This window comes from Fusarium falciforme, chromosome 6 (assembly GCF_026873545.1).
Source record: "Fusarium falciforme chromosome 6, complete sequence".
Lineage (NCBI taxonomy): Eukaryota > Fungi > Ascomycota > Sordariomycetes > Hypocreales > Nectriaceae > Fusarium > Fusarium falciforme.
In genome coordinates, this window is record NC_070549.1 from 1,836,297 (window position 1) to 1,861,759 (window position 25,463).

A 25,463-nucleotide genomic window follows, 5' to 3' on the forward strand; every position below is an offset into this window, starting at 1 on the left:
GACGGACTAATAACTGGGACCAAAACCTGAATAGACCCTCTGACTCGGATCGGTAATGTTACGTTTGGAAGACTTTAGAAAACAGAGACATGCGCACCCCTAGGAGCTTAGGCTAAGTTTAGCAACTGGTCATGAAACTGCTCGCCCAGCAGAGTGGTCATAACAGAGGGACAGTACCTAGGTCATAATCCACACACCATTATGACTAGTAACTAACGAGTCCGTACCAATTAGACGGCCCGGAGAATAGTAGCGTCAAATTTCCTATTCGAACTCATCGCATACGAAGTGGATCGTCAAGGTGGAACGAGGCGGGCGGCCCGCCCGCCCGCCCGCCGAGCTCCTGCATGAGGTTATCCACGATGGCATCAACCCAGTTGAAACCCCACTACTCTTCTCTTCTCAAGCACTCCTGGCTCTCAAATCTCTACCAACATTACAAATCATGAGACCTCCTTCGTGTTTATTTAACTGCAGCTATGGCCCATGAGTTGACCTTCAGCTCACACAACTCCTTTTCTCTCAACTATGAGACCAACCCGAGCTCTTCGCTTCTTTAGCATGTCCACACAGACCCGCAAAGCCTTGGTAGTCAGAGAGCATGCTGAGAAGCTCTCTCTAGTTCAGGAGCAGTTGCCTATGCCTCGACCAGGTCCAAACCAAGCACTGGTCAAGGTCTCTACTGCAGCACAAAATCCAACTGATGTGCTATGTTTCGACAACATGATCTTCGGCAACGGAGCCGTTTTGGGCTGTGATTTTACCGGAACGGTGGAAGTCCTTGGAAGTAATGTCACGCGCTTGCAGCTTGGAGACACCATCGCCGGCCTTATCTGGGGAGGTACGTATTGACTATTTGATAAAGTTGCTGCTTAACTGACATCGTTAGGCGAGATCGAGGGCCAAGGAGCCTACAGTGAATACACGCTCGCCGACGAGAAGATCTGTTTCAAAGTCCCCGACAAGATCCCTCTCGAGCAGGCAGTCACTGTGCCGTTGGCCGCCACGACAGCATGGCTGGCCTTATTTCGGTCCCAGAGCCTTGCCATTGATCGAACTGCAGGGTCCGATGTGCAATTGCTCATATGGGCGGGAAGCAGTACGTAACTTTCCACGATTTACAGAATTACGTTGACATTCAGGTATCAGCTAGTGTTGGGCTCTACGCTGTTCAGATTGCGGCCCTATTCGGTTTTCAAGTTGCGACAGTGTGCAGTCCACGACATTTCCCGCTTCTTCACTCTCGCGGAGCCAAGTACATCTTCGACTACAAAGATCCTGACGTTATTCAGAAGATCCAAAAGGCCCTCCCTGGCATCAAGTACGTCTTTGACACCATCGGGACTGAAAGCTCGTCCGCAAGGGCATCTCGAGCCATGAGTGATTCAGGGGGTGTTTTATGCACCGTCCGTCCGGGCAAGGAGTTCACTGAAAGGGTCACATCACGGACCAAGGTAACTTCGGTTCTCGTATTTACCGCGTTCCTTAAGAACCACCAATTGGGCGCAGGCCTTTTCCCAGTAGGTTTTTCTCGAATGATTTAGGGACCTTGCTCTAATACTCTGGCTTAGGCGTCTGAGGAGGATCACCGGCTGGCCTCTGAATTCTATGAACAGCTCCCTCGCTTGCTTTCTGAGAAAAAAATCAGACCGAATACTCCATGGGTTATCAATGGGCTCGATGGGGTCACAGAGGGCTTTCAGGCTTACAGGGATGGTAAAATCTCTGGATACAAAGTCGTATATGATCTTAAGGGATAATCTTAGAAGGTGCTATGAATTAGCGAGACGGTTGTATTTTTTCTTTAGTTAAAATTGGCTTTCTTTACTATCTGAGTTCAAATAGTACTGCTTAGCATAGGGTTGGTTTTCAAATCTGAAAGTGGTAGTAACCTGAAATCAGCTGAGGAACAACCACCAGCAAATGGCGAACTTAGCTGCTGAGTAATGAGCAATGCCCACTTGAGGGGGCTTGACCGCACTGAGGCTAAAAAAGAGACAAAAAGAAACATACAACACCCGGCATTCGCCAGTCGTCACCGACCTGACTACTACTCGGGCGCTCTTCAGGTTATCTATGGGAGAGCGGACGGGATCCCGAGTTCTCTAAAGGCTGTGGTCGTATGTGCCTGTGACAAGATCAAACCGCATCATAACTGTGCTGCCGCAACTGGCCACACCCACTTGGATGCGATAGCGTGCAGCCCTTTGATGATGGCCCCTTCATCGAGGCGGACTGCAATAGCATGCACATTTTGTCGTCAACGGTGAGTTCAGGAATGGTGGTTTTTCCCGAGGCAATATCTAACATACGTTTGTGTTTGTATCAAAGAAAGAGGCGATGTGACGGTCGGCAACCACAATGCAAGACGTGCCGTGAAAAGGGGCTACAATGTGTTTATACCGAGACCGAGCCACAAGAGTAGGGATGCCAGTTTAGCACCGCTTCTTTGAACATCAAATGACTGAGCTTTGACAGTGAAGAAGGTCCTGTGGCCCAGTCGGCTCTCTTACAGCGTCTCGGTGCCATCGAAGCTCTTCTCAACCAACACTCGGCATCGATATCCGCTTTGGAAAGGAGATCTGAAACATCACCTGCCTCGGCTTCATTGCCCAGAACGGAGCCAGCAAGCACAACGTCGAACAATGAGTCTCCTCTTACCTGCGGCGATGCCATATCTCACATTGCCCCTTTCTTGGCAGGCAAGACATCAGAGACGAGGTTTCTAAACAACCAAGATGAAAACCTCCCCCCAATCACAATACCGCCAAAGCATCGGACGAGTGCAAGCCACCTTCTTCTCTTGCCCCAGATAGCACGTTTGACTGGTGAGTACCCAGAAGACTACTTTTTCGGGCTTGAAAATGCTCGCCCACGTGCACATTTTCTGCTGGAAGGATCCACAAACTCCTTGAATGATCATCCCAATATCGACAAGTCTTCTTGGGATTCTTATGTCAACGTCTTTTTTGACATAGTTCAACCATTTCACCCTTTCCTCAACGATCACGAACTTAGAGCGCAGTGCAAAGAGGTAAGGAGCCAGGGCTTCGGCCCTGACTCTAGATCTGCTCTTGTCATGGCTGTATTGGCTCTGGGCTCGACAGTTTCAGCTCCAGTCGGGACGCCACCTCGGCAAGGCGATAGCTCCCCAATGGACGTTAGTAGATCAATCTCCCCGGGATCCAGCAACCCAGACAGTACCATTGGCAACACCCTCATGCAAAGAGCATTGCGCATATTGTTTGCCTCTTGGATGGTATCGTTCGGTGGAGACGTCGTCATGTCCCAGGCATTGCTCCTGTGTGCCCTTTATTTCACCTATACGGTTGACCCCCTGATGGCTTGGCGACTCGTTCACATGGCTTCAACGAGTATCCAGCAAGTTTTGAATCAGTTAGGCCACCGTCGAATTCACTCAAGGGCTTTTTACTAACTTTGGATTCTAGATGTCAAGACTTCTCGTCCAAAGATACACAGGTCCAAACCCTCACACGACTGAGTTGGGTATGCTTCATTTTAGAGAGGTATGCAGGACAAGGCCTGAGATGTCATGAGACAGCGATGCTAATGTTCCTATCTAGTGATATCCTGGCCGAGTTTAATCAACCAAAAAGCGGAATCGAACTTCTTGTCGACAAACTGCCGTTCCCGAATTACGGAGGCCCTGCCTGCCCCAGTCATCTCTATGTCCTCGCCGAAATTTCAGCCAGACTATTGCTGAACCGCATTCACCACAGTCTCTTTTTCACGGATAATCTGACCATTTACACGGGAGGCAACCTGAGTGCCTCAGGTCAGGACCAATCATCCATACTACACCCAGATGCATCACTGGTTAGAGTCTGCAGTGAACTTGACCACCAACTTGAAACCTGGTACAATTCACTCCCCGAGATCATCAAGCCGAACCTTGAGGGCTCTCCAAGCGGTGACAAACTTGCATCTCTTTTGAGGCTGCGTTACTGGTCTGCTAAACAAGTCATCTTTCGAGCATTTGTGATCCACGTCACATCGATTGATGACGAGGTTGTTGACCAGATCCCCCCTTCAGTGCTAGAGATGTGCCGGGTTTGCTTGAATGCCAGCCGCCTTTTCATCATGACTGCAGAGTATATACTCTCCCATCGAACACCGTACACCTACAGTGTGGCTCAGTGGTAAGTTCCTCGAAATCAAAGCTACTTGGTGTAGTTTTATATGCAGGTTATTGATTTGAGAATACAGTTGCCTGACAAACATTCTCACACTCTCTATTGCGGCACGCTCAGACGTACTATTCGAGTTCATCGGTAGTGATATTTACAACCTCTGGCATCGGACGATGAAGCTTCTAGAACCATGGAGCGAAGACTGTCCAAGCATCAAGTCTGCGCTTCATATGGTGCAATTGATGGAGCTGCGACAAAGTCAAGAGTATTAAACACGTTGGGCTTTGAGCAAACTGTCTGCCAAGGTTGGAAGCATCGGAGCAGTTGATCCTCAATTCAGGAAAGCTCCCATTTTCACAAAGATAATAACCATTCTGAACACAGGCATTGCTCTTTGAGCCACTTTCATGGGGGTGGATTTAGGTGGATTGTTGGAAGATGGCTCGGGACAGGATTCCAGCCCATCCACCATTGTGCCTGCTGAAACTTAATTCACTCCCTCGACTGAGCCTTCTCAAAATAGTACCAAGATGAGAGATTGCAATTTATTAAAGAGCAAAGTAGCAGCAAGAGAAATGCCGCAAAAATGGTCTCGATCATGAAAAGTCCAAGTGTGTAGGGTAAGCGAGTTGGCAGCTCAGGCGGAAAGTGCGTTGTTCCGCTTCCGCGAGATCTGGCCTTATCATGTGAAGACGTGGAAATCATGATGAAGGCCCCTGCCGTCAGCTATCGTGTACTTGCAAGCTGTTCATGTCCACACAAATTTCATCATGGTAAGAAAAAGAGCGCTCGGTTCTCTTGAGGATATCGCCTTGCTAACATGCGCTTCTAGAATATCTCGTATAATTCTGCCTTACGGCAGAGCAAGTCTCTCCGCGCGGAGCTCTCCAACCTCAACACCAAACCCCAAGCATCTCCAGCTGAGATCGGCAACGTGTCTGCCTCAATCGCCTCCTTCACCAAGACCCTTGACGAGTACCAGAGCCTCGCGCGCCAGGAGATCGTACCCAAAAAGCAGGATGAGGCATTCGAGCGAGTAAAGAGGTTCCGCGAGGACCTGTCCGACTTTCGATCGCAGGTCGATTCGCTAAAGAAGGTCCGCGAAGACGCACAGCATCAGGCCAATCGCACAGAACTACTTGGGCGAAGACCGTACAATGCGACACCCGAAAATCCTTATGCGAATGCTACTACGACAACGCAATCTACTTTCCAACCTCGACACTCGTCCCATCCTAGCGGCCCCTTGACGACTGGCTCCCCCGACGAGATGCGTGAGGCGCATGCGTTCCGAGAGCAAAACTTCTTTGCAAACACGAATCAGGCGCTGGATGACTACATAGCCCGTGGGCAGGCAGTTCTTGGCGACCTTGGCCAGCAACGCGAGATGATGAAGAACACACAGAAGCGACTTTACAATGTGGCCAACACTCTGGGTGTTAGTGGAGACACCATCCGCATGGTCGAGCGGCGCGCGCGCGAGGATAAATGGATCTTCTTTGCCGGAGTGGTCATCTTCTTCCTGTTCTGCTGGCTGGTACTCCATTTCTTGCGATGATGATGGAAGGCGGTGCTGGGATGGGTTGAGAGAGTATATGTCTACTGGCATTGTACAGCATCAAGGCATCAGCGTTGGCGCTCAGGAGTTGACTTCTTTTTTGGGCGAGTTTGTTTTGGTCATGTCATACCACACCTCGAAGCGTATCAAGTACTGAGTCCAGGCCAAGAATATTTGAGCTTTCAGTTTATGCATTGCATTCATTACTAGTCGTGGTCTTCACCCTCGCCCTGTTTGAGCGCCACCGTGAAGAGTACGTCCCTGTCCGTCGTGACCTGCACGAACTGCACATCGGGCAGGATGTGGTTGCTCGTGCTGAGGTGTCCGCCAATCTCGGTGTGCCAGTCGGTCACGTCCCACTCTAAGCCATGCGTCGTGATGTTGGCGGGCTCCTTGAGGGGGATGATGCCAACGTGCTTGCCAAAGGAGTCCTCCTCGCCGTCCTCGCGGACCTGGATGTTGTGCGTGCCGGGCTTGAGCAGGAAGGTGAGGCTGAAGCCCGAGAGGAGGTAAATTCTTCCAGAGGCGTAGTTGGGGTCTGTCTGGAAGAGGTAGAGGTGGTGAAGCTGCGAGAGGCCTTGGTCAACGCGACCGCCGATGCCCCCGAGAGCGACGATATCGATTCCTCTGGGATACTCTTTTCGAATCCAGTTGATGGCCTTGCCAAAGTCGGTTGACTCTTGGTCGGCGTCATGGATGACGGTTGCAGGCGACGGTTGGGAAGAGTAGAATTCGCGAACTGCTGGGGTGAGAGAGTCGAGGTCGCCGATGATGAGCTGGAGGTTGGACTAGGAGGAGTTAATACCATACTCGGGCCCCAAGGGCCATCCATCTCATGATATACGTACGTATTTGCCGTGGAAGGATGAGAGCTTGTGGAGTCGGTTGGCTCCGCCATCGGCTGCCACTCTCACGGAAGCTGTATTCACTTAGCACTGCACATGGGAGCCATGTAGCGCAACATGAGCGATCAATAAAGCTACGTACAGTTCTTCCAGAGCTTGCGCAGGTTAACTCCATTCTTCAAAGGCTGGTTCAAGATGAGTAGAGCGAAGTCTTGAGGACTGTCGTATTCCTGCAGCAGTTTCGCGGGCCGCCATTCGAACGTCTGAGATGCCATGGTGTGAGATGTGATGTGAGAGGTGGAGGGCGAGGCGGTCTGATGATACCCCTTGATGAGCGACTCGTCGGCAATAAAACGTGACTGTATTTGCTTTTTGGTCTCTGCCGGTGAATGTGATGAGGGAGAGAGAGAGGGAGAATGGATGAATGCGAGACAAAGGCCCTTCCCCTCGTTTCCTGTGCGACAAGCTCTCTTTGGGTTCTCAACGGGCAGAGAGCAGCTGACTGACTTTGTGCTAATTAAGCTTTGATGGCACAACGACCCGGTTCCAGCCAGAAAAATCAAGCCACGGGCTACCCCAAAAGCTCCCTTTATTTTGCCTTGAGGCGTTGAATGAGGCAATGATCAAAAATGAGTGGACACCATCCAAGCTTAGATGTGGGGGAGGGAGTATTGATAGCTGATAAGATCCAGACGGGTGAAAGGCAGAGCTAGGGCGAAGCGAGGAGAGATGGTGTAATTGTTGGTGCTGAAAAGTAACAGAGCTTTTAAGAAGTGATTATTATCATATAGAAAGTATTTAGCAGATATATATTTCTAAAATATGGTGCAATTCATCCAACAAGCAACCTCATGATCACCTTCAGCAGCCGTTATCACATCTTATCGGAGAATCTCGGCGGCTAAATCACGGCAACATTTTTTTTTCCCTCAGCCGGAATCTCGGCGAACATTTCCAAGCATCATCCATCAATTCGAATTGCTCCACCGGGCTCCGGGTTTTGCTGACCAATTCCTCCTCCGTGTCTTGATTTCGAGCTTGCGCCTTTCCTTTTCGTTTCTTCTTCACATCCTGTAGACATATTATCGCCATGTATCGTACAACCTTGCGATCGGCCTCGAGGCCTGTAATTGCTAGTCTGCGCTCCAGCACCCTCCGCGCCGCTCCGAGACGATTCGCTTCGACTGCTGCTCCTGCCGACAAGTCCCGGACATGGAAGAGCTCCGTCGCGCGATTGGGTCTGGCTGCTGCGGCTGTGTATTACTACAACACCAGCCCGGTCTTTGCTGAGGAGGCTGCTTGTGAGTATCAATGGTCTGGTACAAGGGCATGCGACTGACCTTGCGCCAGCACAAAAGATTGCCGCACCCGCTGCCTTTTCCGACGATGATCTTCCCACAGTCGACTCCGTTCTCGAGGAGAAGCGGAAACAGATCAAGAAGCAGAGCCCCGAAAAGAAGCCCGCCGAATCGCCCGAGCCCGAGACTGGTGCCCAGAGCACAGTAGCCGCCGATGGATCACCCGCTGCATTGGAGGAGGAGGCCGGCCAGCAGGGCGCCTTTAACCCTGAGACTGGAGAGATCAACTGGGACTGCCCTTGCCTGGGTGGCATGGCTCACGGACCTTGCGGCGAGGAGTTCAAGACTGCATTTAGCTGCTTCGTGTTCTCTACTGAGGAGCCCAAGGGAATGGACTGCATCGACAAGTTCCAGTATGTCAAGTGCTGATGGGATATGTGTGGAGATATGCTAATGGTTTGCTAGGGGCATGCAAGAGTGCTTCAAGAAGTACCCCGAGATTTACGGCGCTGAGCTAGCCGACGACGAGGACGGTGCCCCTACCCCCGACTTTGGCGACGAGCAGCCCGCCCCCGATGCCCAAAAGACTTCCGCCGAGCCCATCGCCCAATCCACACAAACCCCTCCACCCCAGGAGGCTCAGAAGGAGTCACCAAAGGCCCAGTCCGAGGCTGCCCCCGTAGAAAAGAAGCCTGAGGTGGAGAAGAAGCAAGAAGAGCCCAAGGTTGAAGTACCCAGGAAGACCTTAGATTCAGAGCCTCTGCAATCCCACGACGCAACTGCTGCGAATGCAGAGATTAAGATTCTTGAACAGGAGGCTGCACAAAAGAAGATCGAGCTGAAGAAGTAAAAAAAAGGGTGTAAAAAAGACTATGGAGCGATGTGTTGGCGATGTACGTTTTGTAAGATATCTGGGATCTTGGCATGGGCGGATAGACGCCCATCTCTGTACCAACGCTGTATCATGAAGAGGACGGAACAGAAACGCCATGAATATGTAATAGACGTGATCACATCTCACATTCTCTATTGGCGAAGTGACAATATTTCGTCATAGGTACGGCTTCATCCTGGTTCATTTTCACTTTGGTGTGGTAGCTGTGTTACAATTATTGTGCCTGTGCGTGTATTGATTGAGATGGGTAATAAGCCGGTATCAAGAGACTATCAAACAGTGCCAAACAATGCAACAAGAAACTGGGACATGTCACGCATCCTCGCACCAGCTCTTAGCAGGGAGATAGATGCGCGCCACCAGGCACAGTAGCCTTGTCCCTTGGCTACCTAGGAGGTTCATAAAATCCTCACTTCGCTTCATTATGTCGTCTTCATTGGGGCCCCTCTAGGAACCACCCTTCTTGCCCTTGTACAGATACCGTCCAAGAACACCCTCTGCCGCGCTCACGCTGGCGAGGATACCGGCACCGATGCCAACGGCCTTCCAGTCGAGCTTGCCCTTCTCGTACAGGCCCCAGCCCTTGTAGCCCAGGTACGCACTCAGACCGACAACGGTAGCAAAGTTGGCAATAACAAGACCAGTAGCGCTGCCGTCGGAAAGACGAGAAAATTGCCGGATCAGCCAGTTGTCGGTTTGGCGGGCCTTGGCGGCAGCGGCGTCACGCTTTCGCTTCTCCTCACGAGCCTCCTCTTCTCTCTCGATGCGAGCCGCTTGGGTCTCGGTCTTGACGGGCTGGTCGAGGAACTCGGAGTTGACGGTGTGCACGGACGGCAGGTCAACGTCGATGAGGGAAGCGGTGGAGGCGGACTCAGTGGAGATGATCTCAGGAGGCTGAGGAGCAGCGGCCTTGGAGGGGTTAGCTGGAGATCATGACTGTGAGGGTTTTGCAGTAAAACTCACGTCCTGGGGGGACTGCTTGGGTCCGCTGGCAGCAACGTCGGCGTAAGACACTGGAGGGGAGTTAGTGACTGTTCTCGGCTGAGAGGATGTAACTATGACGTCGAAACTTACTGATGACTTGTGTGATGTGAGGAGAGGTGTTGAGGGTGATTACTGAGAGTGGTATTGTCTCGCAAGACTATGAAATGAAGTTGTTTGACCGACAGAAGAGAAGCCGAGAAGTGGTGAGAGGAGAAAGATGGATGGATGGAGGAGAGCAGAAGATGGCGCCGCATGTGACGCTGATCACGAACCGCCCGCACTTTTGAAGCTACCGCGGCAGGCGATGACGTATGCGGCTCGAGACCCACTCTGGTCGGGATGGAGAGGAAAAGAGATGGACAAAGCAGGATTTTTAGTCGCGATTGGAGTCCAGGAACAGGAAAAAGGGACGAATTAAAAGGCGCAATTGGATAATCCATGGTCATGATGAGGTTTGATCCAATTCTGCGTTTGTTAACCTCGGGTTTTGAGCAATTGAGTGCTGACTCATATTGATCGTGTCTCTACCTCTACCATCCCTTCCAAGGAATCCATGCCTCTCTCACGATCCCTTCTCCGTCAGCGACATAATACACGTAAAACGCCGCCGCAGTGATGCATGCGTGATTGCACCACAATTCAACCCGCTGCCCAACCTTGAAGTCGTCTTCGACCCTTCGTCCCTCCTCGCTGGTGCCCAAGATGCCGTGTTCCTGCGAGAGTCGCACGACGCCCCACGCCTGCTTGCCCACCACGCGGCCGAATCCGGTGAAGGCGCTCGCCTCGCGCGACAGCGCAATCACGCCTGCGTTGACGAGCGCCTCGTTCCTCTCCGGGTACACGCTGCACACCTCGGCCGCCACCGAGACGGCTTGCTGGGCTTCGGTCACCAGCCCCGTGGATACTTGCTGAAGGTCGTTGCTGGGGAAATTGCCTGCGTGGAGTTCGAGCTTGATGTTGGCCGGCATTGAAGCCTTGAGGCTCTCCACTACGTGTGCTGTTGGTGTGCTGCCCACCGAGATAACGATGTTGCGATCTGAGGGGAGGAGCTTGGCCGCCGAGAGCACGCTCGACACTTCAACGTTGAGGGTTTCCTCAGCTTCGTTTCGCGACCTGCCCGCGTACGAGTGTCCGGCGTGACAGTAAAACCCGTAGATGCTAACTGCCGATGACTTTTCGGCGCGCTCTACCAGGCTATGGAGCGCTTGGCTGTTGGTCTCCACCCCCGCTCGGTGCGAGCCGACGTCTAGCTTGACAAAGATGTCCCAGGGCTGCTTGCTCGAGTCTGACTGCTCGAGGAGCGCTATTTGCTGCTCATTGTCCACCATGAGGAGGATGCGTAGTGATTTTCGGAGCTCAACCAGTCTTGGCAGAACACTGGGGTAGACGGGAAGACCGTACAGACACTGCGCTCTCACTCAGTTTCTCCTCAATCTTGCTACTTTGCGGGGAATCCTTACCTCGTCTAGGATGCCTTCTTTCACCAGGGGTAGGGCACCCTGGATCTCGGGAATGGTGGAGGCGACGATACCCCTGTATTTGCCGCCCGCGAGCATCATCCTCGTCACCTCGAGGGACTACGGAACCGGTAAGCTTTCTGGAGTGGTCAATTGCTTGTAAGACATACCTTGAGCGTTTTTACATGAGGTCTGAACCCGATGCCGAGCTTCTCGACGTCGCGGTGTAGGGTATCGACATTTTGCTTGAGGACGGGGAGATTGATGACGAGGGATGGCGTGGGGAGCTCGGAAATGGGCTTTCCGATGTAGGATTTGTAGTTTTCAAGTGAGTGATCCATGATTGAAGTCTTGAATGAGCTTTGTGTATGTTGGATGAGGATGATGGTTGACTTGGACGTGGGGTTGAGGAGGGGGAGTCGACGCTCTATATGCCGCAGCTTAAATGAAAGCCCACCGCTCTCGGATCTTGACGTTCTACAAATAAAGGAGAAGGATAACTGAATGCGTGAATTGTCGCGTTCCTCAGAGTGAGGAGTTCATGGGTCAAGTAGTTGCGCTGGCGGTGTCTAGATGTAGGGCCGATTACTAACTGACCGCGGTAAAGTGTTTGATTCGCCGCGGGAAACACGCTCGATAACGATGGGGCCGCTGTTTGAGGTGTTTTTACCAGGTTCAGTCAATTGAGTTGTTTTATGAAAAGCTGAAACTCTTGACCTCTCTGGGGCTTTTGTGAATATGAACTGAAGGATGATTAATGAGGAAAAGTGAGTGTGAACATGGTTCGCGGCTGAATGCTGAACAGCTTCAAGGATCGTGATGATGGAGTTGTGGAGTTTTTAAAGATGATATCTACATAGGTACTTAAGAGCCTGCATAAAGTTTCTTTAACTAATATTTTAGGTGTGATGTTTGAATCGCTGGAAGGAGACAGTTTGCTTCACTTTTTTTTTTTTGGAACAAATTTCTTCGAGATTGAGACAGCCTGAGGAGTCTTGCTCCATCACTTGTTGAATATGATTTGTTTATTAGACACTATCCATGAGTCTCGTTCCGTCGTATATCATTATAGTCGAGGCGTCCATGATTCAAAACGCCAAAGTAAAGAAAGATCACGGTGGATTGGGCTCATTTTTCTTCTGGTATCACACCTCTCGATCTCAATATCGGACCCAGTTCCTTGAGCCTCACTGGCTTCGTCAGGAACAGATCAACGCCGCTCACCACCGCCTCCCGTTGTGCTTCTTCAGAAGCTAGCCCGGTTAGGGCCAGTATAAGGGCAGGTCTCAGACCGTGCCGTTGTTCGAAAGCTCTGATCCTCCGCGTGGCTTCAAAGCCGTCCATGATGGGCATTGAAATGTCCATTAGGATGCAGACGTACCGTCCGGAATCCATTTCGTAGGCCGAGAGAGCTTCTTGACCGTTTGTCGCAGTCTGGTAGGGTTGCTTGAGTTTCTTCATGTAGGATGTTAGAATTTTGAGGTTGATAAAGTTGTCGTCTACGAGGAGGAATTCCGGCGCGGTAAAGTAATCCTTGGACGGACTTGGTGTCTCTTCGGAACTAAGAGGGAACGGTGTCCCAGGGCTGACAATAGGGGGAGGAACGCTGTCTTCCCTGTTCCTTTCGGGTTCTGTCGTGGTTTGTGCTGTAGTAGTAGTAGGTGGCATGGCGCTTGTCTGAGCGTCTGTCCATCGATGGAGGGCGAGAGAAAAGGCTCTTGCAAGCTTGCGAGGACCAAGGCTGTACGAGGTCAGCGAACGCTTTGGAGGTTGATCAATTGCAAAAAACTTACGGTTGAGAGATAAACTCAAATATCCCCGGTCGAGGAGTGGCTTTGGTACCTGTTGCGTACTGATACGCAGTCTGAGCGTTGGCGCAGAGAACAACACCAGGGACATCGGTCAACGGCTCTTGTGCAGAGACTGGTTGCTCAAGCCTATCCTCGGACCAGATGATAAGATCTGGCACCAGCTGCTTCGACTCTAGCTCAGAGTTTACCTCCATGTGCATCCAGTCACGACAGATGTTTTGCACCAGCACATCTGGAGTCTCCATGGTAGTCGAAGGGGGGACTCCCCCAGGGACTTGGTGCTTGCTAAAGTCGAGCATTCTGACGCGCAGGCCACGAAGTTTGCGAAGTTGACTCTCGAATTCCTCCTCGCTCTCTGCTGATGGAGTGGCAGGTCCAGGGCGAGAGTCCTCTAGCGACATGGGCAGCGAGACGGTCACTGTAGTTCCAACCCCAATCCGGCTGCTCACCGAAATGTGACCGCCAAGCTGCGTCGTCATCTGCTTGACAAAGCTCAACCCGACGCCCGTGCCCGACGAGAGGTAGTTCTCCTGCGCAAACGGCTTGAAGATGCTGTTCTGGAGAAAGTCCTGCCCGATGCCCACTCCCGTGTCTGCAACTGTAAGAGTGACCCAGCGCTCTTTGCTGGAGGGACACAGGATGCTTGTTTGCTGGAGGGAGACTTTGATAAGACCTCGGTGGGTATACTTGAGCGAGTTGCCAAACAGATTCATGACGATGCGACGCATTGGGCCAGGATGCGTGTCGAACGCCCAGGAGCAGGATGGATCGACAGCTAGAAACACGGCGACGTCTCCAAAGCTCGTCTGAGAATTGCCTGTTGTTGCCGAAGGACCGAGTTCTTCCATGGCCTGCATGGAATCGAGCCGGCGGATTGAAGTGATGTCGTGGGGGCCAGCTCGCTTGGTCGACTGTCGCGATAGCTGTGCGATGGAGAGGTGCTGGAAGTTGAAGCCCGCATATACACTCTCCATGACCTCTTCGACGAGGATATCCAGGTGGACTGTCTTGCAGAACGGTTTCATGGCGGTCATGAATGAGGAAGCCCTGTTAAGGCCTTGCCCCTCTGCTTTGGCGTCCTGCGGGGCTTCCTGAGAGGCGAGGCTGTTGACTTTGGAGTATTCGAGGAGGTGGTCGATGGTGTCGGAGAGTGTCCGGCAGCAAGTCTCAATGGTGTGTACTATGTTCTGCTGCGGAACGCTAAGACAAGTGTCGTTCAACAGCTCGACGCTCAGGACGGCGCCGTGGAGAGGCGATCGCAGCTCGTGGGAGAGCGAGCCAAGGGCATCAGACTTGGCCTTGTCCGACGCCATGGTTTCAATCCTAAAGGCCTCAGATGCGGCTAGAACTCCAAGGGCGCGAAGATAAGTAAGGTCGAGGTCGAGAGTAAAGGTACGGTTCGGTGCAAGCGTGTAAACGAAGCCGCCGGCGGACCAGCGCTCCTTTCGCGGGTCCCAGATAGGCACAAAAGCGACGCTGCGAGCGTTTGGGAATGTTTCCAGAAGAATACTTGCTTCCTTCGGTTGTAATCGTGGTTTCTCGCCTTGTCTTGCTGCAAAAGGCTGCCACTTGGGCATCCCGGGTGCCTCGGACTCGTGGCCGATGTAGGGAGAAAGGGGAGAGTCCGCTTTGGGGTCTTCGGGTAGGTCATCCGGCTGGAGCTCTCCACTGGCCCCAAAGTTGAAGACCTGGCCCTTTGGGTATCGTCGAATCATGCGCGCGAGAAGGGTTTGGGGGAGCGGTGCATGTGTGACCTCAACAGCGTCGTCTGGGGTTGGAGTGTTGACGTCCGACGTGCCGAGGATTTGACATGGCGACATTGGGCGTTCTTCGGAAGATACGACAGTGTGGGCGCTCTCGCTTCCACTGTAGCTAAAGGCTGAAGGCCGACGAGTTGCTAGATCCTCGTCTGCTAGGTCTGAAGGAGAGGTCGAAAACTCGAGTATATCGGCGTTCAAGAAGAGGCATCCGTCGGCTTCAAGGGCATTCTGAACAATGTCTGCAGCCTTGGAAAAGACATCATTTGTGGTGTTTAGATGACGTTTCGAGTCCTGTGCTGTCTCTTGCTTCACTGGCGATGTCCCCGAACCGGCCTGGTTAGTGGTTTGTTGTGAACTCGTCACAGTTGTGGACAATTCAGTACTCGATGAAGCCGCATCCTGCAGAGTTATCGCCTCTACGGCGCCTCCTAGGTCCATAGGCCGTTGCTCCTCCAAGGGACCAGGGGACTTGATCGTATCCGGAGTACTTGCAGGCTGCTCCCCGGAAAAGGCCGAATTGTTCTCAACAAAATCTCGCAAGCCCCTGCTCATACGTTCCGTACGCCTCTGGGGCTTTCGTAGACTCGTAGCCTCAAGGTGTCCCATGACTGCCCTGGACAGCTCTTGAAGAAGCCGTGAGTGTTGGTCGTTCCATGCAGCTCCAGGGCTCGTGTCGATGACACAGAGGACACCGATGTTGACACCCCTATCTGTGCGGATAGGTACGGCGGCGTAGAACCTAGCTTGGCTGCCAGGTTGACAGTAGGGCTTGGAGGCGAAGCGTGGATCGGAGACGAGGTCCTCTACGACGAGGACGGGCAACTCATCGTCAGTGTTGCCCTCGACAAAGTAGCCGAACTCGTCGCCACAGAGGGTATGCTCGCAGACACCATGGACACGGGGGATTGCAGTGCCGCATAACCAGAGAGATTCATAATTGCGGGCACTCTCGGATAAGCTGGGGATTAGAGAGATGGTTGGAGTGGCTTCTGCAACGATATACTGGTAGGATTGGTCAAACAGGGAGATAAGCGACCGCGCCGTGCCAGTCTGGCTGGCGGCGAGTCGAGCCAGAGCAGTCAAGATAGCATCAGCGCAGGTAACGAGCTCAGAGTTCGGGATGGGAGCTCCAGAGTCGTTGAATTTGACGTTGGAGAATAGGGTGTCGTCGTATCTGGCAGCTTGGTTAGCCATGCAGGTAGGAAAGTGAATGGGGAGGCCGTGTCACCTAAACGTCTCCCTTTCTCGAGTGGCCTCGCAGACGGGCGTCCTCTTAGGGACCCCTGCTCCCTCGATCACAGCCATCGTGTCAACTCAGACCCTCGTATCGTAGAGCTGTAAGTGACATGGGTGGAGGGCAAGGTAGAGATGACAGCAACGACAGCAGTCCTCGAAGCAGGACAAAGAAGCTCTCGGTCCCTCAAGAATAGCATACGATATGCAGCATCGGATTTCCAATTTTGCCCCCCTCTCCCTCCCAACGAAAAAAAGAGAAATCCCTGGGATTGCTTTTGCTTTGGAGACGCGAGTGGTCTAGACCGGGCGATTCTGCAACAGTCGCCACCTTTAGCCGAGACCCTTGCGGGTTGCCCAGGTCCCCCCGTCAGCATGGCGTATTTTTCACGCACGATGCGGGCAATTGCTGTTTCGCTTTGGTACATGGTGGTACCTCTGTGTGTCATTGGCGAGAAACGGCTTTCTGATCGCCAGGGACGCGGCGGGAAAAGGGAATCGACGTTCGGTCCACCCCGTCGGGTTCGGGAGTTTTCGAGGTTGTGGATAAAGGCTTGGCTTGTGGAGGCGAGTTGGACGGGAACAACCATTGCATGTGATGGGACTGGGCTTGCATTAAAGTCTTGCATGACCGATCTGGTGGCTTTTAACAGCACGGCCATTGCTGGTAAATCAGGTCAAGTTATTTGACATATGCCATTATTCGAGGCCAGCTCTCTCGGTTAGATGTGAGACACAATGGCCCATTCTAATATCGCTTGGTTATCAGTGACAACTAGCAACAACTTTAAGTTGCCGTCCAATGGCACTAAAAAGTGCACACGTGTATCTGAAAGGTTCCCTGCATACCATGACTCATTCGATTCTTTCCTTGTTCCCGTCGGGTTGGAGCCTGGATCTCCCCGTCCACGCAACTGTTTAAGAAAGTTGCCACAACGGCCATTACCTCATGACCTCCAGCCTTAGTGACATCCCAGGCTCTTTGTAACGCACTAATTTACCCGTGGAATTGACACCTATCACAGGGGCTTGCCCAATGGTTGCGGCTGACCTTGTCTATCTTACGAACTTGCCAAGACTTTGACTATGCCTCCACGTTTGAGATGCAACCTTTTAAAACCAAGGTGCCAACTGAACTTTTATTGCCGTTTTCTGAGCCTTTCTTTGCCAAGCTGAATGCAAGACATTGAGGGATAACCCTGGACATTGCAACGTCACGTGAAGCACCGAGACACTAATTAAACTCTACCCACAGTCCAACTCCTCCTCTTCCCCGATGCAACTTTTGTGAACAAGAACCAACTGCAAGAGGCGATAACAATACACTTGGGAATATGCCGTTCCCAATTGCACTACCCCAGCTCGCCCTGGCGTCAACTATGTGCCTCTCTCTATCAGGAACCTATGTAGCCCTCTCTCCTTCCCAGCAGGCCAAACTCGTCACGAAGTCGGCCCCTTCAACCGGCGACTCGATGCGATGGCTGCGCCTCACAGAAAAACACAGCACCAAGGTCATCCTGGCCCCATTAGGTCTGCTAGGGCTGCATACCTCGAGCTTGGTATTGCTATATGACAAGTCCCGACCAGAAATGATCCTCCCGTACATTTTGAACGGACTTGATACGGATCTCATAACATGGTCAAAAGCAACCTCGATACCGCTGGCTCTCATCCTCTGTGCCGGAGTCCCTCTACGCTTAGCATCTTATATTTCACTGGGCCGCAATTTCACGTTTGCCCTGACTGAGCCGGATCAACTAAAGACAACTGGAATCTACCGTTACCTGCAGCACCCGAGCTACACGGGACTCGCAATTCTCGCTGTGTGCAACGTACTGTTGCTGGGAAGGACAGATGGAGTTCTCAGTTGCTGGATCCCATGGTCATGGCATGGTGTTGCGAGTCGCTTGATGTGGGGGTTGGTCCCTGCTGGACTATCAGTGATTATGTTTGGCATATGGACACGGGTTAAGGAGGAAGAACGGATGCTGCAGGCCACGTTTGGCCAGGAATGGGAACGGTGGCATCAGAGAACGGCACGGTTCATTCCTTGGGTTCTGTAATCTCATATATCTCAGCAACGTTGCAGTACGTCGAAAACCGGCTTGACTACTTTGAAAAGGACTTTGACCCATAATGATATTAGAAATATACATGAGACTCTCCGGTGACGCCAACCTGTGTCTATGAAGGCACGAGTTCTGATGAACGCGGGCTTTGGGATTCTCTCCTAAAATCCTGAATGACAGGATCCGAACCAAATTATTCACTATTATAACATGACGAAGCCTAATTGGACTGAGAATCGAAGTTTTTCCAAGGTCTACCTGCGACCGTCTATGACTAGAATTACAATAGCAGGAAGGCTATGCTTGAGGTGTAGGAATGGTAACAGAATGGTAATAAAATGACATGATGCATTGTACACCAGAACCAGCTGGCAATTGTTTCTTTTTTCCCGAAGGCGAATGAAAGGGTTTCTTTGCCTTGTGCTCTTGCCCAAGGTTTTCTTTTTGGTTTGTCAAATCTCTGAGCGACCGAATCTGCTTTTTGTTTCTTCAACTTTAAACGGTCTCGGTGCGCGCGTCCTTGGCTCCGTTTCCGTCAGCAGTAGTTGGGTTATCAAGCAGTTCGAACTCGGAGGTATCCTTATCCTCTCGCGTGACCAAGTTCTTCTCCAGCAGAACGAATAGAAAGCCAGCACCAGCAAAGGCCAATGAGACGTACCAGACCCTCTTCAAGCTTTCCTCGTATAGAGTAATAATGGCATCTTGAATCTCCTCTGGGAAAGAATTGATAAAGGCTCGTGATGCCTTCTCGTATGCTTGACCTCGCTCCAGTCCTGCCTGTAGCTCAGGGTCGTTCACCGCCTCCGTGGTTGCGAGGAGCTGATCGAAGCGGTTTCCAAAGACAGCAGCGGGCACGCTCACGGCAAAGATGGTGGCGACACTTCTCACAAAGGCAAAGGCACCTGTGCTCGCCGCGTTGAGGCTGTCGGGAATGTCGGCCTGGATGGCTGTCAAGAGGGAAGGGTTTGGCATGCCGATTGACCATCCGAAGATGAGCTGAAGAATGACCCAAACAGCCATGCTTGAGTTGCGATCGAGGAGGGTGAATGTTCCGACGGAGATTATCTGGAGGGAAAAGCTGGCGATATGAATGGCCTTGAAGCGGCCGAGCTTGCTGACCACGATTCCGCCGACCAAGCCGCTAACGCAAAAGGTGACCGAGAACGGGATGATCTGTACTCCAGAGCGGGAAGGGGTTGAACGCTTCACCGCTTGAAAGTAGACGGGGAGGAAGTACAGAGGTGCGTACGAGAGCATGAGCTGCATAAAAGTTGCTAGGAAGGCTGCGACCGAGGTTCTGTTTCCGAAAAGGGCTTTGGGCATGGCGGGATGCTTGCAAAGAGGTGAGACCTGGTATAAGAAGAAGGCGACCACGCCGACTATCCCGATGATGAAGCTGACTATGATGGCGGGAGCTGACCACTCGTACCGCGTTCCTCCATACGTCAAGGCGTAGAGTAACGAGGAGATTGACCCGCAGAGAATGAAGAGTCCGATAAAATCAATCTTCTTGAGACTCTCCTTGGTAGACGCGCCATTTTGTGGTCGTTGCACGTTGAGGAACAGGAACAACAGCACCAAACAGAGCCCGCAGAATGGGAGATTAATGTAAAAGACCCATCTCCACGATGCTCGATCAACCAAGATGCCACCTAGGAAAGGACCGGCCACGGATCCCAGGACGATGAAGAAGAACATCAGCCCCATGAACTGTCCACGCTCTCGGAGCGGGAGGAGGTCGCAGATGATGATCTCAACAAGGACGTTGATTCCTGCTGCCCCGAGCCCCTGGATAGTTCGGCCGCCGATTAGCATACTTGCTGAGGTTGCTCCTCCGCAGATACCACTGCCCAAGGCGAAGATTCCCAAGGCTGTGATCATGGGCCATCGTCGGCCCCAGATATCGGCCAATTGGCTGTAAAGGGGCTGCACAGCCGCACTAATTGGTGTGAGCTTGGGTTTAGGGGAGCACCCCGTTCTTTCAAGACAAGAATTCTTACCTGGTGAGAAAAAAGACATTCACCATCCAGATGTAATCTTCCCCTGCATTCACAGCACGGGAGATGGAAGGCAAAGCCGTCGAGACAACGGCACCCTCGAGAGCGCTCAAGAAGGCCGAAATGGAGAGCGAAATAAAGACAGCCCAGAAACGCCAGCCACGACCGGTCTTGGGCTTTTCGGCAGGAGGAGGTTGAGCCTCGGGCACATCTTGAGGCATATCGGGCTCTTGATGAATGTTTTGACTTCCAGAAGACATCAGTTCTCGCTGGCTGCTGCGGCTCATGATGATATGGGCTCTCTCCTCAGGGGTCGATCGGATGATGTCGAGTTTAAAAAGAAGTGATTGATTTTGTCAACCCTATGGACTCGCATCTTTCCTACGATCCGAAGAACCTCTCTTTTATCACATACCTCATGGCGGGAGGCTGGTGATGGCCTGCCAATGTTTAAGATTAGAAATGGGTTGCGTGGTTACGATTTACGCGTTTGTGATCCACAAGACGAGTAGGCAGCCAAAAAAGGCCTGTATCATGTTACCGTGCTGAGGTTCAAGAATGGATGCCTTGGGATCTGGGCGGCGATATTCTTGGCATATCAGAAATTCGAGCTCGCGCTTATGGCAAATACTGGAAGCCTAAGCGAGCATCATTTGTGGCGCGTAATAAACGAAACAATGAGGCGAAAGGGGGGTACCGAGGTTTGTTTTTAAAGGTTGCCTGGAACACGCCTGGGGTTGAATACGCCTGAATACGCCAGGATACGCCAGACTTTTTGAATTGTCTACCCAATCAGGCTACACACTTCTTGGCATTGCTTAAGGGTGTTTCCCGCCCTTTTGTAAGGCTTGTGGATCGGTGCGCAAAATGATGCTGTTTTCGGGACCCCTGAAGGCTCGGTTGTAGCAACTCCACTACGGCTCAGTCTCGCAGCAGCGATGTAGGTTAATTAGACAACGACGGAGATTCCGAGTCCAAATTGAGGTTTCATACTTGACTCTTGTTGATTACTGGTTCAAAGACAATAGGCAGAATTTTTGAGATTATATACTCTCGCTCGTTAGCTCTTAGGAGCAATGGCGTGTCGAGAAAAGGGGCGTTCAGGAGTACTACTTGCTCTAGGGTATGTTGCGTTACTATCTTTCTTGCGAGCGCCCTTGCTATGCTGCTTATTTTACGAAATTACCTTAAACCCGATAGTTGACACCTTGATTTGTAATGCTTTAATGTTAGTACGTTACGGTTGTGTTACTTCCGTTGGGTCGCTCAGAAGCCCACTCTCCACCGTTTCTTTGAGCCCTTGACCAAGCGTCAACGTTAAGACATTCCAGACACCTCGATTTGTAATACCCTAACGTGAGTACTTAGTCAAAAGGCTGCACAAGGCCAGGGGGCGGGGGCCTCGGAGCAACTCAACAGAAATAATACAGACATAACACAACTAAAGCTTATACCCAAGCTTTAATAATACAGTCTAACGTTAGTACATCCCCGATGTTTATGCTCCATCGGGACTTTCACAATGACAAACGGAGGTATATCCCCACACAGTTCGACCGGACCTCCGCTATCCTCAACCAACCATGAATACAGCTGGGGATAACGTTACTGTTACCGGTCTCAATTGCACAGCATCGCCGCACCCTATAAGAAGAAGAAGGGAACGCTCCTTGATCCACCTTGAAGAAAAACTGACACGATTCCTCTACCACTTGTTAGCAAAAATAACATCTTACAGACAACATGGCCTACCCACGCACCTGTCGCTCGTTCCGTCGTACCGAACCCCCCTACCCTCTTGCTGTTGTACCGTCCACCGAAACACTCCCAGAGACACTCGGCCCTTGCGACGTCGTCATCCGCATCCATGCGGTATCGCTCAACTTCCGTGATGTAGCCATGCTGCACGAAGGCCGCTACCCCGCGCCGGCCGAGCCCCGAGGCATATCTGCGTCAGACTGCGCGGCGGAGGTCGTGGCTGTGGGGCATGAGGTGAACCAATTCAAGATTGGGGATCATGTGGCCCCAGTCTTCAACATGACCGATCTAGACGGCACGGAAAGGGATAGTGATGCCGTGGCCCTTGGTGGCAACGGCCCTGGAGTGCTCAGGGAATTCGCGGTATTCGAAGACAAGTTCCTCGTGAAGCTGCCGCAGCATTTGTCTTGGGAAGAGGTAAGTCGAGCCCTGAGGGTTGTTCGGGCGGTTATGTCGAGTGAGTTGTTGATCTGGACAGGCATCAACGCTCGCGTGTGCGGGACTGACAGCTTGGACGTCGCTCGATTCGCTCAAAGGCTCCAACGAGGACACTGCCGTACTGTTACAAGGTGAGACAGGACATTGTTGCATTCTGCTGATTCTTTAGCTGACCTCGGAAAGGCACTGGCGGCGTCAGCATGTTTGCGCTGCTGATATGTCTTGCGGCCGGTATCAAGCCAATCATCACTTCGTCTTCGGATGCCAAGCTTGAAAGGGTGAAACAGCTTGGTCGTGATGTCCAAGGAATCAATTATAAGAAGCACCCAGACGTTACAGCGGAAGCACTGCGGATCACCGGCGGCAAAGGGGTAGACTACGTTGTTAATAACACTGGGCCAGCTTCCATTCCCTCAGATTTGCAGGCCTTGCGTAAGAAGCACGGGACCATTTCGTTGGTAGGATTTCTAGAAGGCTTCGAGGCCGACTGGAATCCCAGTGTGCTTCTTACTCTTCTATCGAGGGCCGCTAAGATTCAGTAAGTTATCACACTGCACGCTCGTTCCTTGTTGAAATGGGATTGGATTTTTACTCATGCTGCGCTTCTTAGGGGTATCCAAGTCGGGTCGAAGAAGGAGTTTGAGGAATTGAACAGGTTTCTGGACGAGAAGAAGGTCCGGCTTGACTCGATAGTCGATAAAACATTCGCTTTCGAGGATTCCGCTGCAGCGTTCGACTATCTTTACTCAGGATCACACATAGGGAAGGTCGTGATTAAGATCTAGCACAAACAGAAGCCCGGGGACGGGCGCCTCAGCCTTGTGAAGCCAATCTCTGTAGTATTACAATAGTTCTTGCAACCAACTAAGACAATACGACGGGCTTATCGCTGTTATCTCTGAGATTCAAGATTGACATGATAGTAGTAAAGTGTCGTGCAGCAATAAGACTCGGTTTGCCTCGGCGCATCTTTCATTTCAACTTTCAAGAAAAATAGCATTAACCTATTAATCTATAAAAGTTAACGATCACAAATCAAACTGCTTTTCCAAAGGCACGCCGACCAAGCTACAAAATAAAAATCATTCATTCAAATAGAGAGGTACGATTGCCATGGACGGCCATGCTCGACAGTAGCCTTGTTGCTGTGTCTGTCCATCCGAATCCGCATCCTACGTTCTGACCGTCGTGCAGTCTCGAGTTCCTTTTTCCTCTGTGCAAGTAAACTGCGTTGCTGAGGAGCTGAGAGGTGCATTAAGCTCTGCTGATCCTTGACGCTTAGACGTGATAGCTGCGCTGCCATGGCTGTTTCCTTGCGTCCTCGATTTGTGAGGGCGTCTGTAGGGGGTGCGCCGGGGATAGCAGCTGGTTCTTGTTCGATGGATGTTGACTGGTTTGTAATCCGTGGTCTGCTTGATGAAGCGGTTTGGGATCGATGGGAGAGAATCTTGCCAGAGGGTAATCGAATACTATCCTCGTCTGGTCGGACAAGATCTTGGGTGCTGTGGCTGTTGAGACCTTCGACGTCGTAAAATTCCATCATCTCATCCGACATTTCAAACCGACAATGTCCCTTGTCGAGCATGTGCTGCTGCACACCCTCAACAGTGCGTCGTCTCGTCCCGCAGAGAATGCATTCGTGGTATCCAAAGATGACAAAGTGGAGATACCATATCAATGTGGCGGGCTCCACGATGAGGTTGTCCTGGAAAGGGATTGTGAGGCTGTGTGTGGTCTTCATGTGGGCGAGATTGTCGTCGATGTCCGAGGCTCGGTGAGAGCAAAAGATGCAGTTTTCGGGCTCAAACTCGGGCATGTCGTCTTGGTTGACTTCACGGTCGCTCCCAGAGTCGCTTTCAGAAGACTTGTCGTTGGGTGATTGTGAGCGGTGATTTGAGCTCGAGGGTTGATAGGTGTCTGATGAAGGGAGAGTGTTGATGCCCAGATCGGCCACCTTTCGCCTCAAGTTCTCGATACTAATCCGCTTGTTAGAATTGGCGCTTCCAATGCGATACAAGTATACTAACTGCGACTCGCTCTTGGCATGTTGTCGTTGCTCTTGCACAGTCTCGAACGAGACCTGGCAGGTCGAGCACGATAATGTTGATGTAGTTGTTAATGGCATTGTTTCGAAGTAGGTAGTAGATGAGTGAACTGCTGAGTAATTGATACAAAACAAGTCTATTCAAGGGGAAAATAGAAGGCTATTTATCGATGGACTATCATGCGCTCATCATTCCAGCTGAAGAATGACTGAGTCAAAGGCGGGTGGGGTATTTCCTAAAGAGGCAATCGAAATCATGATCTTGGATGAGTCGAACTCGACATGGATGATTTGGGATGTTGATGCCTGAGGCATGAAGGCTCAGCCACCTGAATCATGTTTTGTGCATGATTATCCGCAATTTATGAATCTACACATCCACAGCAACATGATTAAGTCTGACAAGGCATTCACCTCTGGTGAAGGATGTGTCTGATCATCATGCAATCCAGGGCAACGTGACTCAGCATCACCATAGAGGCGAGTTCCGCGTCAAGGATTACGTGACGCTCTCACCTGACCATGGAATACCGGTTTCTTGAGTTTCCGTCATGGCGCCTCCCTCGGCAAAGAAATTCTTTGACTTGGATGAAAACCAGACGAAAGCCTTGAGAGTTTCATGAAACTAACGCTTTGACGCTTGGCCGGCCATGGCTACTTAACACGGCCAAGCTGGAGACATGCTGTCTCTGGCTGATACTGCCGGACAAGGGGCGACGGGCACCGGAAACGTGTGGTGAAACCCTTCGACTCGCATCTACAAATACTGATGGTCAGGGCCAGCTTCCGGCCAAGACCCAGTGCATCGGATATGCTTGATCCGAGCTGCATGCGGGCGACCGTTTTCAGGGCCGTTGTAGTATCCGTAGCATCGGGTTTCACATGGATGTTTGGCCCCCACTGGTTCATCCATCCTTGCGAAGATCAGCATTCCAGCAAAGTTGTCTGTTCTTCAAGTTTTTCCTTGAATAAATGACAGAGGGATATAATCACCTCTCTAAGCTAAAATATGCATCAAAGGTAAACAGTTTAAATAGCTCAAGAATCTCTTATTGATGTCAAGGAGTGGACCAGAATGGCGGGAGCACCCGCACCTTTAAAACACCCGCCAGGGCTGAAGTAACCTAGTGTTACAATAGACGCGAGAAATAAACTTGGCAGGGCG

The 25,463-nt window shown here is 51.6% G+C and overlaps 9 protein-coding genes across 9 annotated transcripts; 4 read left to right on the top strand and 5 right to left on the bottom strand.

Annotated features, from left to right (window-relative positions):
- Positions 1-561: 561 nt before the first annotated feature.
- NCS54_00811900 (PKS-ER domain-containing protein) lies at positions 562-1,760 on the top strand (the record flags this gene model as incomplete). The annotated part of the gene is made up of 4 exons (XM_053153517.1): positions 562-841; positions 890-1,099; positions 1,150-1,520; positions 1,572-1,760. The coding sequence occupies 4 exons, from the start codon at positions 562-564 to the stop codon at positions 1,758-1,760; spliced, it is 1,050 nt and encodes a 349-aa protein (XP_053009492.1).
- Positions 1,761-4,921: 3,161 nt separating this feature from the next.
- NCS54_00812000 (Protein transport protein BOS1) lies at positions 4,922-5,709 on the top strand (the record flags this gene model as incomplete). The annotated part of the gene is made up of 2 exons (XM_053153518.1): positions 4,922-4,924; positions 4,984-5,709. 2 exons carry the CDS (start codon positions 4,922-4,924, stop codon positions 5,707-5,709), a joined length of 729 nt encoding a protein of 242 aa, XP_053009493.1.
- Positions 5,710-5,915: 206 nt separating this feature from the next.
- Positions 5,916-6,829, bottom strand: NCS54_00812100 (Thiamine pyrophosphokinase; the record flags this gene model as incomplete). The annotated part of the gene is made up of 3 exons (XM_053153519.1): positions 5,916-6,497; positions 6,558-6,628; positions 6,697-6,829. The coding sequence occupies 3 exons, from the start codon at positions 6,827-6,829 to the stop codon at positions 5,916-5,918; spliced, it is 786 nt and encodes a 261-aa protein (XP_053009494.1).
- An 815-nt stretch (positions 6,830-7,644) lies between these two features.
- Positions 7,645-8,702, top strand: NCS54_00812200 (Mitochondrial intermembrane space import and assembly protein 40; the record flags this gene model as incomplete). Its single annotated transcript, XM_053153520.1, has 3 exons — positions 7,645-7,855; positions 7,905-8,265; positions 8,318-8,702. 3 exons carry the CDS (start codon positions 7,645-7,647, stop codon positions 8,700-8,702), a joined length of 957 nt encoding a protein of 318 aa, XP_053009495.1.
- A 492-nt stretch (positions 8,703-9,194) lies between these two features.
- Positions 9,195-11,529, bottom strand: NCS54_00812300 (D-ser-dehydrat domain-containing protein; the record flags this gene model as incomplete). The annotated part of the gene is made up of 6 exons (XM_053153521.1): positions 9,195-9,656; positions 9,711-9,760; positions 9,822-9,888; positions 10,376-11,137; positions 11,192-11,308; positions 11,359-11,529. 6 exons carry the CDS (start codon positions 11,527-11,529, stop codon positions 9,195-9,197), a joined length of 1,629 nt encoding a protein of 542 aa, XP_053009496.1.
- Positions 11,530-12,316: 787 nt separating this feature from the next.
- On the bottom strand, positions 12,317-16,064 carry NCS54_00812400 (Hypothetical protein; the record flags this gene model as incomplete). The annotated part of the gene is made up of 3 exons (XM_053153522.1): positions 12,317-12,929; positions 12,982-15,933; positions 15,988-16,064. The coding sequence occupies 3 exons, from the start codon at positions 16,062-16,064 to the stop codon at positions 12,317-12,319; spliced, it is 3,642 nt and encodes a 1,213-aa protein (XP_053009497.1).
- Positions 16,065-18,556: 2,492 nt separating this feature from the next.
- Positions 18,557-20,345, bottom strand: NCS54_00812500 (MFS domain-containing protein; the record flags this gene model as incomplete). The annotated part of the gene is made up of 2 exons (XM_053153523.1): positions 18,557-20,000; positions 20,062-20,345. 2 exons carry the CDS (start codon positions 20,343-20,345, stop codon positions 18,557-18,559), a joined length of 1,728 nt encoding a protein of 575 aa, XP_053009498.1.
- A 1,456-nt stretch (positions 20,346-21,801) lies between these two features.
- Positions 21,802-23,039, top strand: NCS54_00812600 (PKS-ER domain-containing protein; the record flags this gene model as incomplete). The annotated part of the gene is made up of 4 exons (XM_053153524.1): positions 21,802-22,233; positions 22,295-22,385; positions 22,438-22,792; positions 22,865-23,039. The coding sequence occupies 4 exons, from the start codon at positions 21,802-21,804 to the stop codon at positions 23,037-23,039; spliced, it is 1,053 nt and encodes a 350-aa protein (XP_053009499.1).
- A 305-nt stretch (positions 23,040-23,344) lies between these two features.
- NCS54_00812700 (C2H2-type domain-containing protein) lies at positions 23,345-24,379 on the bottom strand (the record flags this gene model as incomplete). The annotated part of the gene is made up of 2 exons (XM_053153525.1): positions 23,345-24,230; positions 24,282-24,379. 2 exons carry the CDS (start codon positions 24,377-24,379, stop codon positions 23,345-23,347), a joined length of 984 nt encoding a protein of 327 aa, XP_053009500.1.
- Between the last annotated feature and the right edge of the window lie 1,084 nt (positions 24,380-25,463).